Consider the following 23,001-nt stretch of genomic DNA (forward strand, 5'->3'; position numbering starts at 1 on the left):
GGGCCACCTGTCACAATTGCTTGGAACCATGGTTGCTCTTAGAAATGTTTTCCCTAGAGGAATTAAAGACCTTCTCAAAGAGGATATGATACCAGAAAATAAAGAACTTCCACTTTAAAGTTGTAGCCAAAATGCCTTTTTAGGTAAACCTCAATTGACTGACTGATTTGGAGTATGAGTTTTGAAAAATAATCATGTCTTTCTTTCTTTAACTTCTAAGTCTCTATCATTTACTCCTTTTATAGTTGGATCGACTGGTTGTGGATGCAGCAAAGGAGAAAAGAGAAATGGAGCAAAAACATTCCACCATTCAACAAAAGGTACTTGAGGGGAGAAGTTAAAGGAGATTAATTCCCATTTTACACAATTTCTTGATTATTGGTTTCAGCAGGATATCATTGTGTTGGAAAGGATCCTTTGAGTTGCTTTAATAATTAAAGATTGTATTGTATAGATAAATTCCTCCGTTTTTTGTAAAAAATAAAATATTTTTCTGATGTTCAGGTTTGTATTTTATTATTATTTTATATCAAAATATTTGAAAGCCATGCTCTTGAACCAGTTTATAAAAACATCAGTCTCTTAGGGCCTTAACTGCTTTAAAAGTGGCCCTTAGGGTTTAAAACACTACTTATAGTTTCAGTTAGGATATCACCAACCACCTGTAAAAATGTGTGTGTATATGTGGGGGGCGGTGGATGGGGGGGTGCTTGGAGGTGGTCATGGGTTGGAGAACACTGTAGCATCAATGTGTGTGTTTGGTACTAGGAATTTCCAGCTGCAGTCACTCTAAGGCAGCACTTACTCTCTCAAGTGATGCTGAAATTTCACTTGCATTTCTTATTAATTTGCCTAAGTCTAGCTAAACTAATGTTTGAAAAATATATATTTAAAAATGAAGCTTTAAATGTGAAAACAGTTTTTGTTTCTGTGTGCTAAAAGCTTTGAATATGATATACCTGGAACTCAGTCTAATAATATTTTATCTTATATAGTCATTGACATTTTTTTGTGTGTAGTAATCTGAAAATAAAAAGAGACAACTGGAGGTTGAATGTATGTAAAAAGTATGAAAAAAGATGTGTTCTGTACTTACCTGGCAGGAGAGATACCATGATCACAAAGGTGGTTTTCCCAGGGTGAGGCTTATCCATCCCACACCTACAATTTCCCCAAACGTGGGAAACTTGACTGCATAATTTTTGGTAGTGGGGGACTGCTATCACACTTTCCCCTAAAAAGACAAAAAAAAAAAAAAAAAGATACCTTCTAGCATTGCTTTAAGAAATCTATTCTCTTGGTATTGAGCAGTCAAATCAACTTTTGTTATGGTTTATTTAGAATTTAAAATACCAGTAAACTAGATCTGATATAGAAGATGTCAGAGGAAAAAACTGAAAGTGAAATCTGTAATAAAAGTAAGGAAAATTTTATTGGTGATGGGTTGTTAGTACTCAAAGAGAAACGTTATTTAAAAAGTGGAAGATTTTCTACCAGACCATGTTTAATTCATTACTTCTAGTTATATTCAGGTAAGACTACCTCCATGTTTTATTTTGTTTAAAGTTAGAATCACTTTTGGTTGGATAACTTGTTTTAATGACGTTACTGTAGAAAGATTTTTAAGAATTGGGACCAATCATTTTTAATTAAAATGAGAGGTCATGAAATTTAGAAACATGTGACTATTTGTTTAAACTGAATTATTTAATGAATATTATGCATCTTTTTTTTAATAGATCTTTATTGGAGTATAATTGCTTCACAGTACCGTGTTAGTTTCTGTTGCACTATGCATCTTTTAATATCTTTCCCTATTGTATAAACAGCTCAGTGTTGTACCGAATGTCCAAGAGTAGTAGATTATTAAATCTGATAAATTTATTTGATTTTAAATAATTGTCAGTTATTGTTTTCCTTAAAGGGAATAATGCTGTTTTTGTTCATTATGAATACTTACCTTTTTTTTTTTTTTGCCCTTAAATGCTGACACAAGGCTGCATTACAGGTAAAAAAAAAAAAAAAAAAAAAAAAAAAAGGGAAAAGAACAAGATCCAGTCAAACTAAAAATTAAGGAAAAGTATGTCTAATGTAATTGTTTAGATTTTTTCAAGAACTGAAATTGATCAGTTGAAGAAACGATGCTATGCATATTCATGTACATGCCTTTTGGATATATGCACACATTTCTGATGGATTTATACCTAGGAATAAAACTGGGTCAGAGGGTGTGTATATATGTTCAGTGTTGGTAGATAATGCTGAATTATTTTTCAAAATGTTATACCACTCCTGGTAAGCAGCACTGTGTGAGAGTTCCCATTGCTGCTTGCCACCTCGTTGTATTGTGAAAGTTTTAAATTTTTGGCCTATTTTGGTGGCAGGTATTGACATCTTGTTGTGGTTTTACTTTATGCTTTAGTCACTAGTGACCTTCTCCCAAGTTTGTTGGTCATTTGGATATCCTCCTTGTTAAATGTCTGTTAGTCTTTCTCCCATTTTTCCATCATGTTGCCTAGCTAACTGTTGATCATATCTTCAAATATTCTGGATATTAGCCCCCCTTTGGGGTATATACGTTTTAAATTTTCACATAGTTTTTAAAATGTCTTTTCTGTGTGGTACTTTTTGTGTCCTTCCCATCCGAGGATCACAATGGTCTATCTCCTAAGGGTTTATAGATTTGCATCATCTTCTAAGTGTTTATAGATTTGCCTTTTATCAATATCTAGATTTTTTAGTCAATCTGTAATTGGTTTTTTGTATATAGTATGAGGTAGAGATCCAGTTTCCTTTTATTTTCACATTGGTAGCTAAATGATCTAGATTCAGTTATTAAAAAGTTTGTTTCTCCCTACTACTCAGTGTTGTATACTGCTATACATCACATTTCCATACATGTGAGGTCTGTTTTGGACTCTATTCTGTTTTGTTGGTCTTTTTATCTTAATTATGCCAATACTGTGCTATCTTAATTATTTTAGCTTTATAGCATATCTTGATATCTGACAAAGCGAAGCCTCCTACCTTCTCTTCAAAAGTGAATTGCCAAAGTTCTGCATTTCCATATAAATTTCAGGAGTGGCTTTTTAGGTTACAAAAAAATAGCTTTTGGGATTTTGATTGGGATTGCATTGGATCTGTGAATCAATTTGGGGAAAAATTGATATCTTTATTTTAAATGTCTTCTAGTCCATGAGCTTGAAATATTTCTCCATTTATTTAAGTTTTCTTTAATGTCCTTCATAAAGTTTGATAGTTTTCTTGTACATCTTTTGTTACATTGTATTGCAAATGTTATTGTAAATATTATCTTGTAAAAATTTCTTTTCTCACTGTTTACTTTTGTTCTATATTAGAATAAAATTTGATTTTTATGTATTGATTTCGTAACCAGTAGTCTTTTTAAGCTCTCTTTAATACTGACTTATCTCTGGATTCTTTTGGATGTTATGTGTACAAAGTCACATCATCTGCAAATAATTGTTTCCTTTACTTTTTGTTTATCTTGCTGGCTAGGACTTTTAAAATAAGCTTAAATCAAAGAGATAATAGTGGTCCTTCTTGTCCTTCTTGCAATTTCAAAAGAGAAAGCTTCTCTTAGAGTCCCCTCATTGGCCAGCCTTGGCCTTGCCTTCTATTCCTTGGGCCCCACACCAGAGCTTCAAGTTCTCCTGATGAGACAAACACCCTTAATGGGAGACTTGGCTTCCTTGCTCTGCTTACCCCTGTGGCTTCCAATTTTCACTTATTCTTTTGCCTTTGAGTATTCCTTCCAATTTGTCAGCTCATCAGTGTATTTAAATTCTAATATTATATATTTTATTCAACATTATTGGTTGCTTTCATTATAAAATCATATCTATCACATTTTAAGTACTATAAAATATTAATTGATGTTAATAGGAATTATACTGAAGACTTAATTTATCTCAAGAAAAATAGTTGAAATTAGAAAAAAATACTTATAATGCATTGCAAAGATGCCGATGTTACAAATGAAATTTTTAGAATGTTGCCAAACTCAATTACATCTGTTGCTGACTTAATTCTGTCTACATAATTAAATTATAGCTTCAAGTAAATTTTAAATGAAGGAATTAAAATTTCCCTGATTTTTTCCCCCAAAGTATTAAAGCAGGAAGAAATGTAGCAATTTATTTACAGGTTATTTCATTTGATTATTTTGGATTATTATGTCTTTATGATTAAATTTTGAGAGATGTCAGCAGTGTTTGTTTTTAATTCTGAAGTTAGTCTGTTTCCTCTTTCCATAGTCTTAGAGTCAGATTTGGAAAGCCCTTAGGTGGTTCTCACTCCGTTTCCCCTCCAGTGCAGGACCCCCGCATCCCAGCATTCTGGCAGGTGGTCATCCAGCCTCTACCAAAATCTTTCTCAAGACAGAAAGTCTACTACTCTCTAATAGGATAGCATTCTAATTTTGATTATTGGTCCAGAAATAATTTTGAAAGTTTCAAGACTGATCTTTAGAGTTTTCAATTTGGGGATCACAGCAGTCTTGCAGTTTTGTTGAAATTACTTTGGAAATTCACCAGGAAATATTTTAAATATGGTAATTCTGATTTCAAAAATTCATGAATCCTTGGAGGAAAATTGAAAGTTTGAATTGCATTCAAGTGAAAACTAGAATGATTAGAATGATAGAAAATGCCTGTGAGTGGTTCTATAGTCCTCATAAAAAAGTGAGCTCGGAATGCTTACTTCACACTGTGGTGCTTCTCCTTTGCAAAAATAATTTTATTTTAATCCTTTTTTGAACCCCCAAACAGTGGAGTTATTGTTTCTACCAGATTTTTAAAACTGCCATAATAGTAATATATTTAGAAAATAGTGGTAGATTTAAATAATCCCAATTAAATATACCCATATTCCTTTAAAAAAAATTGTTAGCAGACACATAACCATAAAATATTGGGATTAAATGAAGACATTTTAAACATAACACCTGTAGAATATCGAGTTATTCCCTTTGTCTATTTGTATACATATTGTGCTTTTAATCACAGTGTATATACAATTTATTTACCCAAGCTGTATAATTTATAAAATTTATATTGTTTTTTCTCTTTTAATGTATATTCTGTATACTCATCTATGTTATTGCATAATAGTCTACTGGATTGAAATACATCAATATATTGAAGCATTCTTCTATTTTTGAACATTGAGGTCTCCCCTGCTTTCTTATGAATATTGTTGATATAACTATTTTAATACAAAGCTTTTTACTGTTTGAGCTGTTTCTCTAGGATAGATTTGTTGTCTAGGGAAATCAGTAAAAATCATATGAACTTTTTAATGTGTTATTTTGTCTAGGATTTCTCCAGTGATGATTCTAAGCTAGAATATAATGTAGATGCTGCAAATGGCATTGTTATGGAAGGTTATCTGTTCAAACGAGCCAGCAATGCCTTCAAAACTTGGAACAGGTAATATATTTCAAATCTAGTCTTGCTCTTTCCATATTCTCAGTTTTCTGACTTTCCCTTTGGTTTGGCAACTCTTTCCTTCATAATTCCCTAAATTCACAGTCCCTAGTAACTTTCCTGAACCCAGTCCATTGAAGATAAGATAAGGCCCTTCTAGGAAAGGGGCCTTACGAAGCAAGTCAAAAGTAACAGTAGTAATTCTAAATTTTAAAATTTAAGCGAAGTTTAAACCAGGAAACAAGGAGACTTTTTATACTGCTTGGTCTGTAGTGACTAGATCATTACAATGAATAAATTTTTAAATGTGAGCTTCCTCCCATATTTGTTACCAAATAGATCTGATTGCAAATTATATTTTGAATATAATGGATGAATATGACAAGTGAGCTTTTTTTTTCCCTTTGGGTTCCTCCCTATATGCTGTTTATGTACATTTTTACTTAATTTTGGCTTGTGAATCTTTAAGTGAGGTGATTCTGATCTTTGGATCTTTGCAATAACTTTAACCAGGAGTTATAGGATATGGAATTGTTTTTATGTGTGAAGTGAGTATGGCAGCTGGTGCTTCTTTTTTCTAAACTTGATGCCTACCGAAAACTTAAAATGTTTTTTTCTAAACTGATTTTTATATATATTGATCCAGTAAATGTCTTTTGAATGAATGTGTAAAATATTTTATTTTCTTATGTATTAATAAAGTGGAATAATTTCAGACATTAAAGCAAAAAAAAAAGATTGTATTGTCTCAGGATCATTCTTCTGAATAGCAGTGATTAGCCTTTTATTCAAGGATGCCTCCCTTCTTGCAAAAAAAAAAAAGAGTAGTTAGAACAGTTTTGTAATAATTGAAAATAGTATTGGGTTCTGGTTAATTGATACACTATTATATTATTGGTTGAATGTATATTATTTGCTGCTTGAACAGATATGAATTCACTTAATGATAGATTGTTTTCTTTTTAAAAAAATGGACAGTAGCAAAATAAATAGAATTTTCTTGGTAAGTTTAATTTAGTATACATTTTTGTTAATTCAACTGGAAATGATTATGCTTGGATATTCAGTACATTGAAATGGATTCCTTGTGCACTAATTTTGAGTCCTTGGTGATGAGGTTATAGAAAAAACATTTATTGATATTTTCAAATGTCAGTGATACATTGAGTATTTCCATAGCATTCGATATTGTCAGATGTTTGAATGGTACATGGTGTGTTGTATTTGAAATAATTTTCCTTTACTTGAGAGTGAATATAAACTGGAAAGAATAATGATTATATTTGATATTAAGTCTCTTTGAGTTATGTAGAACTTGTTTTTTTTTTTTTTTTGCGGTACGTGGGCCTCTCACTGTTGTGGCCTCTCCCGTTGCGGAGCACAGGCTCCGGACGCGCAGGCTCAGCGGCCATGGCTCACGGGCCTAGCCGCTCCGTGGCATGTGGGATCTTCCTGGACTGGGGCACGAACCCGTGTCCCCTGCATCGGCAGGCGGACTCTCAACCACTGCACCACCAGGGAAGGCCGAGTTATGTAGAACTTTAAAAATAATACATGAATATAGATGGATCAACTAGATGGTCTGGTTAAGAAATAATGTTTTAAGTATTATAAAGTAAAAAAGAAAAATTAAAATTCTGTATTAAGCCAATAATCTTTGAAGGGTTTCCTGGCAAATTTGCATAGCCAGAGTAGGAAATTAAAATCGTGTGGTTGTCAAATTTTTATAATAAAGATTTTTCAACTAGTATGGTTTCATGAGGTAATGTTAGAATTGAATTTTAACCTTCAGATTTCAAAACAACCTCCTTAAAGTTTAACACAGTGAAAATACAGTAAATCCATAGAAACTGTACCATTATGTTAAGAAGAAATGAAATGAACTTCCATGGACTACTCCAATCAGAAATGCTCTCAGACTTCAAAATGAAGCACAGTAAGTGTTAGTGGAAAATCGCATTCCCATTTAGGACAACGGAAGAACATTAATTGACTTAAGCATGGACCTTTTGGTTTTTTATTATATGTTTCATGAATTTTATTAATTGGCATAGACATTAAAACATAACTAAAATCAAGTAGGGAATAACTATAAAATTCTCAATTGTAGATCTGTTACCTATCATTTGCCAAGTAAGGAAGACAATAACTTTGGAAATGAAGCCACTTTTTAAAGGAGACGCCATTTCTGTGTGATAGGATGACAGTTATTGATTAGAATCATAGATTGTAGTTAACACCCTAATTTTTAGTAAAGAAGTGGAAGTGCAGGGAGATGGTTGCTCATTCAGGGTCACACAGCTGGTTTGTGACAAAATTGAGGCTCAAAACCTGGCTCTTTAAAAAACTTACTATGGCAGATAGTCAAGAGACGACCAAGGTCAGACAACAGTGGATCAACCCAGAATTAAGACTCCGTGCTTCCAGTGCAGGGGCGGGCGGGTTCGATCCCTGGTCGGAGAACTAAGATACCACATTACACGAGGCCAAAAAAAATAAAACATAAAGGAAATGTCAAAAAAAGAAAAAAAGAAAAAACTTGCTATGGAAATTCCAAACAATCTGAATTTTTATTTTTTATTTTTTTGCAGTACGCGGGCCCCTCACTGTTGTGGCCTCTCCCGTTGCGGAGCACAGGCTCCGGACGTGCAGGCTCAGCGGCCATGGCTCACGGGCCCAGCCGCTCCACGGCATGTGGGATCTTCCCAGACCAGGGCACGAACCCGTGTCCCCTGCATCAGCAGGCAGACTCTCAACCACTGCACCACCAGGGAAGCCCACAATCTGTATTTTGATAAGACAAAATACAACTTCAATAACCACAAAAAAATAGCTTAAAAAATATTTTTTAAAACCTTCCTAATCCATTTGCATTATTAGGCATAAATTATGCATAGCAAATTAGTTTCATTTTCATACACCTTTAAAGAATATTTTGATGACAACAGTAGTTAAAGGCAGACTTCTAAGGAATATAGTATATAAACATTATACAAATCCCTTTTCAAAAACAAAAACAAAAGTCAAAACCTTGCAACAGAAGTCTTAAGTATTTTCTAGGTTATAGGTCAGTAGCTATAAAAGGGAGAAGAAAGAAAGAGTTATCTATTAAATGTTATTTAGAATTCTCTTCTGCTTTTCAATTTTAAAAATTTGGAATGTATCTAAATTTTTTTATATGAGGTTACCAAAAATCTAATGTTAGGGAGTACGTGCAAATAATTTCCCTTTACCTGTATATGACTTCCAGACTCTGCCCTGCTTCTCTAGTTAGTTCCCTATCTAGCTTGATTTAATATATTCTACGAGCCTCTGAATAAAAGACTGTGTATTTGTGATATTTGTGCCTTAACTTTAAAAATCCAGGAATTCAACTGTTCAAATGTAGATTTTTTTTCTGCCCATTGTTTACGTTTGTTTTCGTTTTTTTTTTAATTGTTTGTGGATTAGTTTTAGGAAACATACTTTCTTGTAGTTACTATAAGGTGCCAATCATATGATGACAAATTTGCCATTGTCTGTAGTTTTATGGAGTAGAAGCATACAGTATTTTCAAAAGGAACTTTTTAAAAAGATCTTCCTGAGGGAAATGTGAATTTGACTAGGAATTCCCAGGTAGTTTTAAAACCTGACCCTGTGTTTCATAAAATCTAAGTATATCTTGAAAGCATCATTCTATGATCTGAAATTTAACCAAAGAGATGGTATTTTGTGTGATATGATTGAAATAGCGTAAGGAGTGAAACGTTTTATGTCTTATGTGAATTGTTGAGCTTGTTTCTGGTTGGCTTCAGATTTCTGGTGTCTCTTAAGATTTTTATATGTCTATAGTATACATTTTTTGATGATGTGATATCTACAAAATAGTCTTTCCATACCAGGCCATCTTCTCAGTGTGTCAGCTTTACTTCAAGCTCAAGTCAGTGCTAGATGGATTACTAATACCTGTATATCTCTTTTGCTTTTAATGATAAATTTAGAAAAGATGAAGGAACAAGGAAAATAATTAAATATTAACATTATTTAGTAGTGAGGTGTTAAAACGAATAAAGAAGTTGAATAATTACATGCTGTGCTCAGTCTTTGTGGAATTAGAAAATATAGCTAAAAGCATAAAATGTATTATATAGTATCTTAATCTAGTACAGATACAAATAAGAAGTGTATAGATAGATTAAAGATAAACTCTACTTATGTGTGACCTTAGAGTCTCCACTATCATTTGACAAAAAGAGGGTGAGCAGATGGGAGGAACTTTTCCTTATGGAAAGTTCTCATTTGTTTCAGGTATATATATATATATATATATATATATAAAACTGTAGTGATTATTTCCTTTAAATTTTTAAGATGAGGAAAGGTACTATTTATATTTTACAGCTGTGACCATAGAGGCAGAAAATAATAGCAGAGTGTGCTAAGTCCTACCAGAACCTTCTATACCATAATGCTTTGAAGAAAATTTTGAATATTTCTGAAATATTAGCATTTCAGATCCCTAAGAATTGGAATTAACTGTATAAATGCATGTATGTATAATATGTGAGCAAAATACAACAGATACTTTTGACTCTTTTGTTAGGTTATGAGCTTAAGCTGGTTCCTTTAATTCTTGCTTTATTTTCATATCATGCTAGTCTTTTGCTTATTTTGCACATTTGCGTTTTCATTCTTTTACCACCTTTCCCTTATGTTTTAATCCTGCCCCATTTTTTCACATGACAGGAAAAAGCCCGATCATATCAGGTACCAAATGGCTTCCTTCCCCCCACCCCTACCTTACTCCAGTTTCCTCTTTGGCACGAGAAAGCTCATAATTAACCTGCGTTTCAATTGGATTACTTGCAATGGATATAAAGTCTCATGTTTTAAATTGGGAAGAAAGTGTAATTCTTATTTGAGGAATGGAATTATACCTTTTCATTGCTTATCTCCTCAATTTGTTTTAATCTGGAAAAGAACATTTGATATGTATATAGTTATCCAAAGAAGATATAGATTGAGTAATACAAATACCTTTATATATATATATATGTGTCTGTATTTTTTAAGGGAAATAAGCTAGTAAATGCTTCTTAAATTTTTTAAACAGTAATTAGGAATTAGCCCCTTTGGTAATCACTTTATTAATTATGTTTAAAGGAAACATTGTCAGTTCCTAGCTTTTGTTTGTTTTACCATTTTGGTCTTTTTCCTTGTGAAAAACTAAATTGAATTTTAGATAAAGGAACATATACATACATGTTCAAGCTTTTAATTTTGTTAAATGTTCACCTTTTTGGCACCTATGTGCCAAATGTGTGCATGAATCCATCATCTGTATAGTTTTAGTGATAAAGCTTCTACAGATTTAGAAGTCTGACTTTTACCCATGTTCTTGATTTTGAGTTCCGGGACTAGTGCTCAAAAATTGTAAAAGATACTTGATTTCTTTTTTAATGTATTCCCTCCCCACCAAAATTCTGTCATCCTATGGCTCTCATTGGTATTTAAAAATTAATAATATTTGTTTATGAATGTAATATTTTGGTCTAAAATCTTTATTATGTTATCTCAGTTTGAGATAGATATAAAGTGGTGTCTTAGTTTTCTTAAAACCAAGAAATTTTCTTTTTAAAAACTTATATTTTGGCTTTGTGGTCAGTTTGTGAATCTTGCAGAATATAGTGTAGTCAGCACAATGCTTTCCAACATTTGTCTTTTTTATTAATTACCTTTTAAAGAATCTTCAAATTGCAGGTAGCATGAACTTGAAAAATATTAAATATTTTTGCATATCGCATAGACTATGAACTGTCTCATTTTTCCTTTTATTAAAATTGTTAATAATAACTAGGATCATCCTACAGGAGCAATTTAAAATTATGTTTTATTTTACTTACCTGATTAAGGTCTTCATCAGTGTAAATGAGTAAAGTTAACTCTTTTTTCTTTTTTTAATGGCAGAGGAGGGGAGATAGTATCATAAGACATACTGATCTTAGTAATTAAAATATTTTTCTACCTAGGATATATTGTGGGGTTGTTTTTCCTTAGGAGATGTCAAATTAAGATGAATTTATAGTGTATACAAAAACTAATGATGTGAGAAAGTTACCCAGAAGCAGATAGATGGTAGGGGAACTGAGTTTCAGAAATACAAATGATCTATAAAGTTAATAATCAGAGCAAATTGTCTCTAACAAAAAAAAATTAAGTTTTTATCTAGTATTTTGTTATTTATGTTTAGAGGCTATTCTAAGATTCAGCAGGTCAAAAGAAATTTATTTTTTGAAGACCTCAGAAGCATGAAAAGTTTACATGGATGTTTTTCCATTGTGCAATAAAATTCATTGTAGTTTTTCATCAAATTATATAATATGATTACTATATATAAAATATAAGAATTTTTATTAATATGGTTTACGCTACTTCAAATGATTTTTTTAAAAAACACTTTAATCAATATCAGAGATTGTTTCCATTGCATGTCATCCCATGTGGCAGGGCTGCACCATTTTGTTTGTTTGGAGGTTTTTCCTTTAACATTTCTAACCAACCATGTGTTCCAAAGCAAAGAGACCCAGAAGTTCTTCCTTTTCTAGCTCACCTCTTGATGATTTGCATTTAGAGGCAACCCACTTGGTTTTATCTAGATGCTTATTTAACAGTCTCTATTTTAATGGTAACGGTGATACCTTTTTAAATAGCAAGAAAACCTAACAATCTGTCTAGCTTAAAAATAGAAAAGCATCTAATCATTTTCTCAGCTTTGGAGAATTAACTTAATTTTTTAAAATAGAAATTCTAAATATGTCTAAATACAATTTTTAGTGCTTTGTATTAGTATCAATGAAAAGGTAGAATCTCTATCTGCTAATAGATTAATAACTAATGTTTATGATAGAAATCATCTCACATGAAACTAATTTTAAAATAATGACTCAAATATTGTTTTACCTTTCATGCTTGATGAGAGTTTTTGCTTCCTTTTATGAATGGCTTTTGGCTGTGATTTTTTTTTGTAAGTCTTTAGGTCCTTTTACTGTTTTAATAAATTAGAATTAGTAAATATGCCATACGTAGCTTAGTTTTTTCTTCTAAAGAAGATTGCAAGTAAAGTGTTTGCCAATTAATGTATAGTAATGAGCAGAACAATAGTTGGGTGACTCATTTTTAGTCATAACTTTGATTATTCTGCTTAGAAGTATTTTACATGAAAGTAAGCCCAAGTGAATTGGCACCTATCTCCTGTGATGTCAGTTCTAAAAGGATGATACAATTTTCTGCTTTGCTTAACAAATCAAATGCTGAATTAGCTTCAGAAAGGTTGAAAACAAAGCACCATTTATTTCAGTCTTTTATTGTATACAAATGAAGTCTTATTTATAATATAATTTTATTTCTACTTTATAACAAAAGCAAATTATTTTGGGGGAAAGATTTAGTTATTTTTGAGGAAGCTCAAAAAGCTAAATTTTTATTTTAAAACAATTATTATTTGGTAATGACATAAAGGATGACAACTTTTGTTAGGATATAAATTTCTGACATAAAAATGAATCAAAATATAGTAATTTTATTTTCCTAATCTGTGGTTTTAAAATTGCCTGAAATTGTTTTTTTACTTTCAGTAGTTATCTATCTCATTGACATCAGTTTATATAAAGCAAAACAAAACAATGCACTTCTAAAAACATAATTACCATAAACTGATTTTCTAGTGCTTTCCCCAGTATTTCTTTTCTAACAACAACTGAAATAAATTATGTTTGTGAAAACGTAATCTATTTTGTATCTGTTTAGACGCTGGTTTTCAATACAGAATAATCAGTTGGTTTACCAGAAAAAGTTCAAGGTAGGTGTTTTGTTAATTAGTGAAAACCCATTGAGTCCCCAGTTTAAGTTTTTTAACTGTTCCTTTTGGTAAAGCATTGAAGTCCATAAATATGCATGTGTGCAAGATTACTGTTTATTAGTTTTATGTTTGTGTATGTATAAGAGGACTCAGAAGTGGAAAGTGTCAACATTGTGTCCTGAATTCTTAGTTCCTAGCTTTGAGATGGATTTTTCTGTGTCCCAGGATTATTACTTTTATTCCTTCACATGTTTCTTTGTCCAGCTGTGAGACAGGAATTCCCTAGTACTGTTTTGATGCTGAAGGAAAGGGTGCCTTTTAAGAAATATCACCTTAGGGCCAAAAGTGGTAATGGAGAAAGGTTAATAATTACATTAAAGTGTAAGCTTGAATTAATTTAAATAGAAACTTTTAAATTTGTTAACATTGTTTTTACATGTTTGTTTTCCTGAACCTGATTTTAAGAGTGAGGTATTTTTATTTAATGGAAAGGCATAATGAGATTATATGTGACTTGAGAATGTTAAAGATAATTAGAGAAAAAGAACTATTAGTTAATTGATGACTTGATTTTTACCTAGTTAGTCTTTATGAATGATGTATTCACCTGTAAATTTCAAATATCCACTTTACTCTTGAGATGACACAATGTGAAATTTTACTTGCTATTCTATGGTAGCAGGTTTATTCCATAGAAGTTCTTTATTCTAACTAATTAGTCCATGGTTATTTCTACTCTGATAAGCTTGGTTTTGAGTTTATTTTTTTATTAAGTACTAAAAAATGATTTAAAATTTCTCATTTTCTTAGGTATTTTAAGAAGCACGTATAGGCTTCTTATTTTTCTTTCAGTTATTTAAACTTGACTCATGAAAGGCTTCTTGTTTTGGAGGAAAGTAGCTTTTATTATATGTGAGTAAGGATCAGGAGAGAAATCGATATGAAAGAAAATAGAAGAAAATGAACAGAAAGCTAACATTTATTGAGCACTTGCTAATTAACTACCAAGTGTTGGACTAAGTTTATATAAACTATTTCATTTAATTCTTATACAGCAGTTTTATGAGGCAGATAAAATTAACAGGGCAGAATTACCTTTATTAGTTATATCTATGTTGATAACTCCTATTTCTAATCTAAAATAAGATAAAATATAAACCTTTAAAATTAGACCATTTATTCCAAGTACTGTTTTTAAGTATGTTTTCATTGGTAGTTGGTATTTAAAACCTAGGTTGATAAATATAGGAGTTTTGTATCCTTATTGTAGGATAATCCCACTGTGGTGGTAGAAGATCTAAGGCTCTGTACAGTGAAACATTGTGAGGACATAGAACGACGATTCTGCTTTGAGGTGGTCTCTCCAACAAAGTGAGTGGTTCTAAAGAATTTGAGAGTTGCTTTTATGTTTCCATAGCTTGTCTTAAAGAATTTTCCAGAATACAGAGAGATCTGTGTTGCAGTTGTGATTATATGAGCTAAAGAGGAAAAAAGTGCTCTAAAAGTAAATTTTAATAATTAATGGTTACACGTATTAAGTCAGATATTTATGTAACTTCTACCCAGTATCGTATTCTTTAAATTCTATAAAGATGATTGATGTGGCCATGTGAAAACATATTAACTGTCATGGTAATGAACTGAAGTCATATATCAGATAAATTTCTTTGATAACTATCATTTCATATATCTACCCAATGGAAAAAATTAATGTTATTTTATGTGGCAAATTTAAAGTTGTTTTTTTTTTTAATATACAGGAATGGGTGATTTGTTTTCAGTAGGTAATTTATTTCATTGGTTCCTTGATTTCTTTATGAACATACCCTGTCGTAAAGATAGGTGAAATAAAACCTTTCAACAGAAATTAGTTTTTGTTAGAAAATTATTAAATAACAAAGTGGACAAAAAAGTAAACCTTCTTATTTTTTGGTTTAATTTAGTATCTGAGAAAACAATGTTATTTCCTTTTAGAAGTTGTATGCTTCAGGCAGATTCTGAAAAGCTGCGCCAGGCATGGATTAAGGCTGTTCAGACCAGTATTGCTACTGCTTATAGAGAGAAGGGTGATGAATCGGAGGTTAGTAAACAATATTGTAATACCAAGTGATACATTAACAAAGTTTCTAATTTTAGTCGCAACATTGCATGATTATTAAAACTTTCTTTTTTATGGAGGATAATTTTTTTTGTAATTGAAATGGTTTTTATTTTTAAATTGTAGATTCAATTCTCTTGCTTATTTCTCTTTAATTATCATTTTATATATATGTTTAATATATATTTAATATATATATTTATGTTTAATCCATTATTTCAATATGTGTCCCAGGTATTCTGATGCAAGTATTTTTCCCCAAATATTTTATTATTCTAATAAAACAGTGAATGTGAAAGGTATTTAAAATTAAAACTGGGTGAAAAGCAAAAAAGGAAAGCTCATATTTTAGTGGAAATCTCCCTGGAGAAGATAAACTAAATATAGAGTCTTGCGTTGTAGTCTGGCTTTAGCTACCCAGTGAGTTTACAAACTCCTTTGAGCAAGGCCATGAGTGAGTCTTAAGAAATGGAACTCACCACTTCCCCCCACTAGCTTCCTGAAAATGTGACATTTGTGAATCTCTGTACATGTCTGAAAATGTCTGTATTCTATCCTCACATTTGTTTGATAGTTTGGTTGAGTGTGGAATTTTTAGGTTGGAAATGATTATTCTTAAAAATTTTAATGGCAGTGTTTTTCTTGTTTCCAGAGTTGTTGTTGGAGTCTTTCTTGTTACCAGTCTTTAGTATTCCTCCTCTCCAATTTCTTTGTTTTCTTTTTCTGGAATTTCTGGACTGGTCTTATGATTTTCTTATTTTTTGTGTTTTTTGTTCTGTATTCTGGGAGATTTTATCAGTTAGTCTTCCAAACCTTCTACTGAATATTTCAGTTCTGCTAGCACATATTTAATTTCCAAGAGATCCTTTTTGTTTGCTGAATGTTTGTACATATAAACTTGTTCTTTTTTCATATATGCAGTGTTAGAGTTGTGGTTCTTAATCTTGACTGCACATTAGGATAACACAAGAAGCTTTAAAAAATCCCAGTGCTTAGGTCCCGCCCCAGAACAATTGAATGGAGTTGGGACCCAGGCATCAATATTTTTAAAAGCTTTCTAAATGATTTCTGTGTATAGACAATGTTGAGAACCATTTTATTAGGGGCTTTCTGGTAATCTGCTCATGGTTGCAAGTTAAGGACTAACCTCTTCGGAAGCTCTGAGAACACAGTTAGGACTTCGTTGACTGTGAGCTTCAGCAAAGTGTGGACCATTTGTTGAGGAACAACCAGAGTTAGGGTCTTTGGAGTCTTTTTAGCTAAGATTCCCCAGAGAAGACTCACCAATCTCCTGCATAGGGATAAGGGCCTGGCTTGGAGCTAATTGCTGGGGATCGCAGCATTCGGTGTGTATACATTAATTTAATCCTCTGCCTTCCACCTTTTAGGTAAACCCCATCCAGTCACTTTCTGTTTTACTTTCCCAGAGAATAAACCTCTAGTCATTTGTGTGTCTTTGTAGAGAGCAGTCCACTAATGGCAGTGTTGGGGAGGGCACCTTCGATCTAACTGCTTCTTAAACAATCAGTCCTCCTACTTTCATCCCCACTTCCAAGATAACTGGTATAAATCCTTGAGTCCTTTGAATATTATGTGATATCAATTGATGGACTCTTAGATTTTTCTTATTATTTCCTTAGATTTTACCTTGGTCTACTCAGTTACCATTCATCCAGCCACTCTTCAGCTCCCCAAGTTTTGTTGCTCTTATTTTCTTTCCTGTTCTCCCTATTCTTGTGGATAAATGTCTTAATTTTTTTAAATAAAAAAGCTTAAGTTTTTAAAAGTAGATTACAGATATCATGTCATTCCACACTTAATAGTAATTTCTTAATATCGTCTGTAACCCAGTCTATATTCATGTGTCTTCAGTTGTCCTAAAAATGTCTTTTACAACCTGTTTTACAAAGTAGGAGCTCTCTATGACTGGGCATTGCATCTGGTCTTATATTCCTTGTCTTTCCATCTAGAACAGTTCTTTTTTTTCATAACAATGACGTGCTGAAAAGGTTAGGCTATTTGTTCCTATAGAATTCCTTCTCATAGATTGCAACATAGATAATGTGTATACTTCATGCTGCAACAGGAGACATACAATATTGTTATCCAGCCACTGTTAATGCGAAAATGTTCTGTGTGAACATGAAGCAGACACATTGGATTAGGGAGATGACAATATGATCCCTCCATTGTCATGTTCCATTTCCTTTTTTGTTCCCAGTCTACTTTGTTATTTTGTGTAACAAAATCTACCTTGTGTTACTTTGACCCTATAAGATCTATGCTCCATCAACCATTCATCTAATAGTTTTATAACTGAATTTGTAATTTCATTAGGAATTGCAAAATGATGATTTTCTAATTCTGTCATTCCCGTCTGCAGTCCTGTGTGAAATACAGGTTTTCTTCGTCAACGGAGCTATTTAGTTAGTTTAATAAAATGCTTGATTTTTTGCTTTTAATTACCACATTTGGTTGATTTATTAGCTACCTTAAGTGGGGACAGATACATGTTTTTTGGGATATCATTATACACTCATGGATTTTTGGTAAATACAGTGGGTCCCAATTAATTGCAGTAATTACTCTTTTTTCATATTCAGATTATCACAACTTTGTCCATTAAGGGCTCTGGGTAATTGCCTTTAAAAAAATTCTCTAGTTTTTAGCTGAGTTTTGAGAGGGAACAAATTTAGGTGTGTATCCAGATCATCTTGATGAAGGAGCTAGTGGTGTTGCTGAAATACCTATGTTAGCAAAATCATACACCAGAAATAGCAGAGATTACAGGAAAAATAGGGATGGGGCCAACCTAAAAAACGTGTAAGTTTGTAACTTGAATAATTTTTGGAACTTTAGAATCTTAGTAAAAATATTGGCTTGGCCAAAAAGTTTGTTTGGTTTTAAGTCAAGATAAAAGACACATTTTTCATGAAGAACTTTATGGAACAACTTATTCACTACCGAATGAGCTTTTTGGCCAACCCAATATTAGCCTAGTTAAATTCCTAATAAATGAACACTATGATATAGAATACAGATAGGACTTAACTTTAAAAATTGGTGAGGATAGCTTAAAGGAAGGGTACAGAAGGGTTGAGGCTTTAGTGACATATACAAAATACATAAAGATCAGAGAGAATGGTGCAGTAAACACTTTCAAGTCATAGCACATGGCCAAAATGAGCCAAGAAGAATGGGGAGATGGGTGTCATTTTCAGTCCTGTGTTCCTTGAGGTGGCCAGCCCAAGTTCTGCTGTGTTAGTGTACTTTGCTTTCAGCCAAAAGCATTAGCTAATAAAGAAAAAATTGGGACTGAACCAACATGATTTCTGCATTATATTGACATCCTTTCTCTATATGATAATTGCTTATGAGCTAATTCACATTATCAAACATGTTTTAGTAAAGCAGATTTTATTTCTTTTTTAAAAAAATTTTAAAGTAATCTCAAATTTATAGAGAAGTTCCAAGTATAATACAAACAATTTTTTCCCCTGAACTGTTTCAGAGTAAGCTGCTAACATATGCCCCATCACCCATTATTAATTTAGTGAGTAATTCCCACAATTAGGACATTTCTCCTGTATAAGCATAGTACAATCATCAAAATCAAGAAATGAGCATTGATGCATTACTTCCATTTAATTCTCAAATATCATTGTTTTAACAGTTGTCCCAGTAATGTTCTTTACAGCAAAAAGATGCAGTTCAGAAGCACAGGTCTCTTTTAGTTGTCATGACTCTTCAGCTTCCTTCAGTTAGGAGTAGTCCCTCAGTCTTACTTTGACCTTCTTGACCTTGGTTGTATTCAAGATTACAGATTTCTGTAGAATGTCCCTCATTGTTGGTTTGTTTACTCACAAGGTTATGCATCTTTTGTAGGAATGTTGTATAAATGAGCTGTGTTCTTCTCACTGCATCCTTTCAGGTGGCACAAGATTTTGATTTGTCCCGAGTAAGGTAGTGTCTGCTAGACTTCTCTACTGTAATGTTATCTTTGTAATAGTATTTTGTGTGTGTGGGGGGGGGTACTTTGAGACTATGTAGATATTCTGTTCCTCATCAGGCTTTAAATTTTAAAATATAATTATATCAAGATAGGCCTCTATTTTATTCAATGTATTATAATTCATTACTATCATTATTTGTTTTGTTTCTCAAATTGACCCAAGTTTGGCCAGTCCAGTGGAGCCCTGGATTCTGTATCCTTTTGACATGTTCCCAACAATCTTTGAGTTGTTCTCTACTTTCTAACATGATGAGATGTTCCGAGTTCATCTTCTTGTAGTTTCTCTGTACTAGCCTTGAAATCAGTAGTTTCTGCAAACTGCCCTAGTTCTTTTTCGTGGAGAATAGTTTGTAGAAACCAAGATAAGGGAATATACATGTATATATACACATATACACATTTACATCTGTATAACTTTATGTATCTATTTGTATTGAAACCATTAGGGCACCTGTTGGTATTTCCAGTCCTAATTTAATATAACAGGGTTTGTTCTAACTCTCTCCCTTTTTATATAAATGAGCCCTTTCTCTGCAGTGAGAAATCTGGCTCCCACTTATTTTTAGCAGGTTTAGTTACCTAATCAGTTCCCCTGTATGTGACCAATATCCCTTCCCTGCTGCCATTTCCCACCTGCCAGGCTCTAACATCTCTCACTAGGTGGCACTCCCACTTTGTAGTTCCTCTCTATCCTCAGGCTCTCATTTCCTTTGTTGGGCTGTCTCCCTATGCAAATACCCTCCTTCTGCTGCTTGGGAACAGCAACCTGCACAGGGTCACTCTCATTTGAGGGTATGCTCCTCACCCAGATGAGTCCTCTCTGGCATACTGTATCCCCACACTTTCTTTGCTTAGCCCCACCTAACGGCTATTGAATTGAGTTTTCAAGAAGGGCAAGACAAGGGCCAAATTATATTTCTGTTGATTTTATACTAAAATACTGGCTTGTTGAAATGTTTTTAAACCAGAAGACTTTTTAGGTCATATCTTTAATTGCTTAGGATCCCCAAACTACATGTTTGTATTTGGTCGTTATTGGTATAGACTTTGTTGTTCACTTAAAAAATTAGCTTTTTGCTTATCTACCACCTTTGCTTTTCTCCTCGTTTCGCCTGAGATTTTAGACATCATGCATTCTGTTGTTGATTCACTCGTAATTATAATTATGCAATTGATCTCCTCATTAGTAAAAGGCCATATCATTTTCAGTAATTCACTGCAGTAATTGAAACAACTTGCTTGCAGTTCATTGAATACCTTGGAAAAACTTGTATAAAATAGTATTTATTTTATTCTTGAGTCTTTATAGTCTCACGTGTACTCTCTCTGTCTCTCATCCTGCGTGTTAATTTACTGTTCCCCTTTCTCTTTGCCATTTTATCTTGTACATACATTCATTGTGTCGGGTTATTTTTCAATATTAATGTGTTTCTCCCCACAAGACTAAAGGCCAATTTGATGGAGGAAACTATATCTTTTCATCCTTGAATCCCCGGTGCTTAGAACAGTGCCTGGCTTAGGCCTTCAATTTGTTGATTAGAAGCATTTGTTTGGAGCATGAAGTGTGCAACGTAGTATTACAATCCTTTTTTTTTTTTTTTTTTAATAATTCTTAATTCTTTTAGAAGCTGGATAAGAAATCATCTCCATCCACGGGAAGCCTGGATTCTGGAAATGAGTCAAAAGATAAATTATTGAAAGGAGAAAGTGCATTGCAGCGAGTCCAGTGTATTCCTGGCAATGCCAGCTGTTGTGACTGTGGTCTGGCAGACCCACGGTGGGCCAGCATCAACCTGGGCATCACCCTGTGTATCGAGTGTTCTGGGATTCACCGGTGGGTAGGCCTGCCCAGGATGAGAGACTTCTTTCCGTTAAACACACATTGTAAATTACTGTGTCTCGTTGGTTAGAGGACCTTTCCCACTTGCCTAGTTTGACTGCCAGTGTGTTTTTGTATCTTTTATGAAGTGGATAAAATTCTGGTTTGTGAAGTACTTTTGAGGACTTTGATTCACCATTCATTATTAACTAGAAGATCTGTCCCTATTTATGTATGTGTTGAGGCCTATATTAGAGACTATGTCACATTAAGAGAGAAAAATAACTTGCATAATGTGCAAATAGAGACTTGAAAGTTTTATATATTAATGCAGTCTTTTTTTTTCCCCACTTAGGAGTCTTGGAGTTCACTTTTCAAAAGTACGATCTTTAACTTTAGACACCTGGGAGCCTGAACTTTTAAAGGTAAAATGAATATTTGCTTAAAAATATTTTATGTTTTCACATAAAAGTCAAGATTTTATTTATTTTTTTGCCACATAGCTGTGCAGGATCTTAGTTCCCCTACCAGGGATTGAACCCGTGCCCCCTGCAGTGGAAAGGCAGAGTTCTAACCACTGGACTGCCAGGGAATCCCCCAAAGTCAAGATTTTAGAATCTGGTTTTACAAATGTGTGAGTTTCTCAGTGCTAACAGTGAATTAAATTGTATTGGAACATATCTGATGTTATTTTGGCAAATCTGGTGTTTTGTTATTGGTTTTTTAAATTGCTAAGCTTATTATGTAGCACTCTTAACTCCATGTCAGTTCACTTTTTTTTTTTTTTTTGCGGTACGCGGGCCTTTCACTGTTGTGGCCCTCTCCACAGGCTCAGCGGCCATGGCTCACGGGCCCAGCCGCTCCGCGGCATGTGGGATCCTCCCGGACCGGGGCAAGAACCCGTGTCCCCTGCATCGGCAGGCGGACTCTTAACCACTGCGCCACCAGGGAAGCCCTGTCAGTTCACTTTTTAAGGAAACCAGCACCCCTGCATTTTTATGTTTTCTCACAAATTATCTTAGATTCTGTGCCTTAATTTTATATTTTATAATTACATAAATTCTTGTTAAAAATATTAGATGCTGCTATAGTGAGCTGCGTGATGGATTGGTATAGCATGTCATTATCATTGCATATTTTAGCATAACACATTTGCAAATTTACATTTTTAAGGGGTAGTAGTCATCAGACTAAGACATCCTTTTTCCTGTGTAAGGATTCCTATCTATGAAAATGTCATAAATGATTTTATATCACAACTGGGTTTTTAATATTTACAAAATTTATACTGGTTAATAGTATACCCATTTTAATTCCCACCATTTAGTTTACCATACTGTAAAAAATATACGTTTGTTTAAAGGTTGTAGTGTATCCTACATTTATTTCTGTCTGAAAATTGTGTTCTTAATGTGCTTGTGTTTTTATTTCAATCCATAAATAAACCAATAATCCTGTCAATTAAGTAAAGTAAAAAGTTTTCTTTGTGGAATCACTGTGGAAACGTCTAAATGAAAGTGATTAAGTTGGCTCCTGTGGTAGAGCCCTATTTCGATAGATTCCATAAATCGTTATGAATTCAAAGGAGAAGAAAGTGGGGGGTGGGGGCTAGCAATCTAATTTCTGCATCAACTTTGCGTGTAGATATGAACTCAGTGGATTCAGTTTAGAAGCTTTGGTTGAAACACAACTGTCTGATACATTTAAAAAATATTTAGAAATACTTATAAATAAAGTGTAAGGAGAAAATAGTTTGCTTCAATTCTGAGTTGTTTAAACCTTACCGTG

At 33.0% G+C, this 23,001-nt stretch overlaps 1 protein-coding gene and 1 pseudogene across 4 annotated transcripts in view; both read left to right on the forward strand.

Moving 5' to 3' along the window:
• The window catches only part of ACAP2 (ArfGAP with coiled-coil, ankyrin repeat and PH domains 2), a 162,717-nt gene that overhangs the window by 121,286 nt on the left and 18,430 nt on the right, over nt 1-23,001 (forward strand). For all 4 annotated transcript variants that reach the window (XM_027108310.1, XM_027108324.1, XM_027108302.1 and 1 more), the window contains 7 exons: nt 246-320; nt 5,338-5,450; nt 13,233-13,284; nt 14,555-14,655; nt 15,259-15,364; nt 21,020-21,228; nt 21,569-21,638. In XM_027108310.1, the coding sequence (XP_026964111.1) occupies nt 246-320; nt 5,338-5,450; nt 13,233-13,284; nt 14,555-14,655; nt 15,259-15,364; nt 21,020-21,228; nt 21,569-21,638 (726 nt within the window). The remainder of the gene's footprint in view (nt 1-245; nt 321-5,337; nt 5,451-13,232; nt 13,285-14,554; nt 14,656-15,258; nt 15,365-21,019; nt 21,229-21,568; nt 21,639-23,001) is intronic.
• LOC113624209 (uncharacterized) lies at nt 1,089-1,237 on the forward strand (annotated as a pseudogene).

This window comes from Aethalodelphis obliquidens, unplaced genomic scaffold, assembly GCF_003676395.1.
Source record: "Aethalodelphis obliquidens isolate GAN/ISIS:26980383/991018 unplaced genomic scaffold, ASM367639v1 scaffold1, whole genome shotgun sequence".
NCBI lineage: Eukaryota > Metazoa > Chordata > Mammalia > Artiodactyla > Delphinidae > Aethalodelphis > Aethalodelphis obliquidens.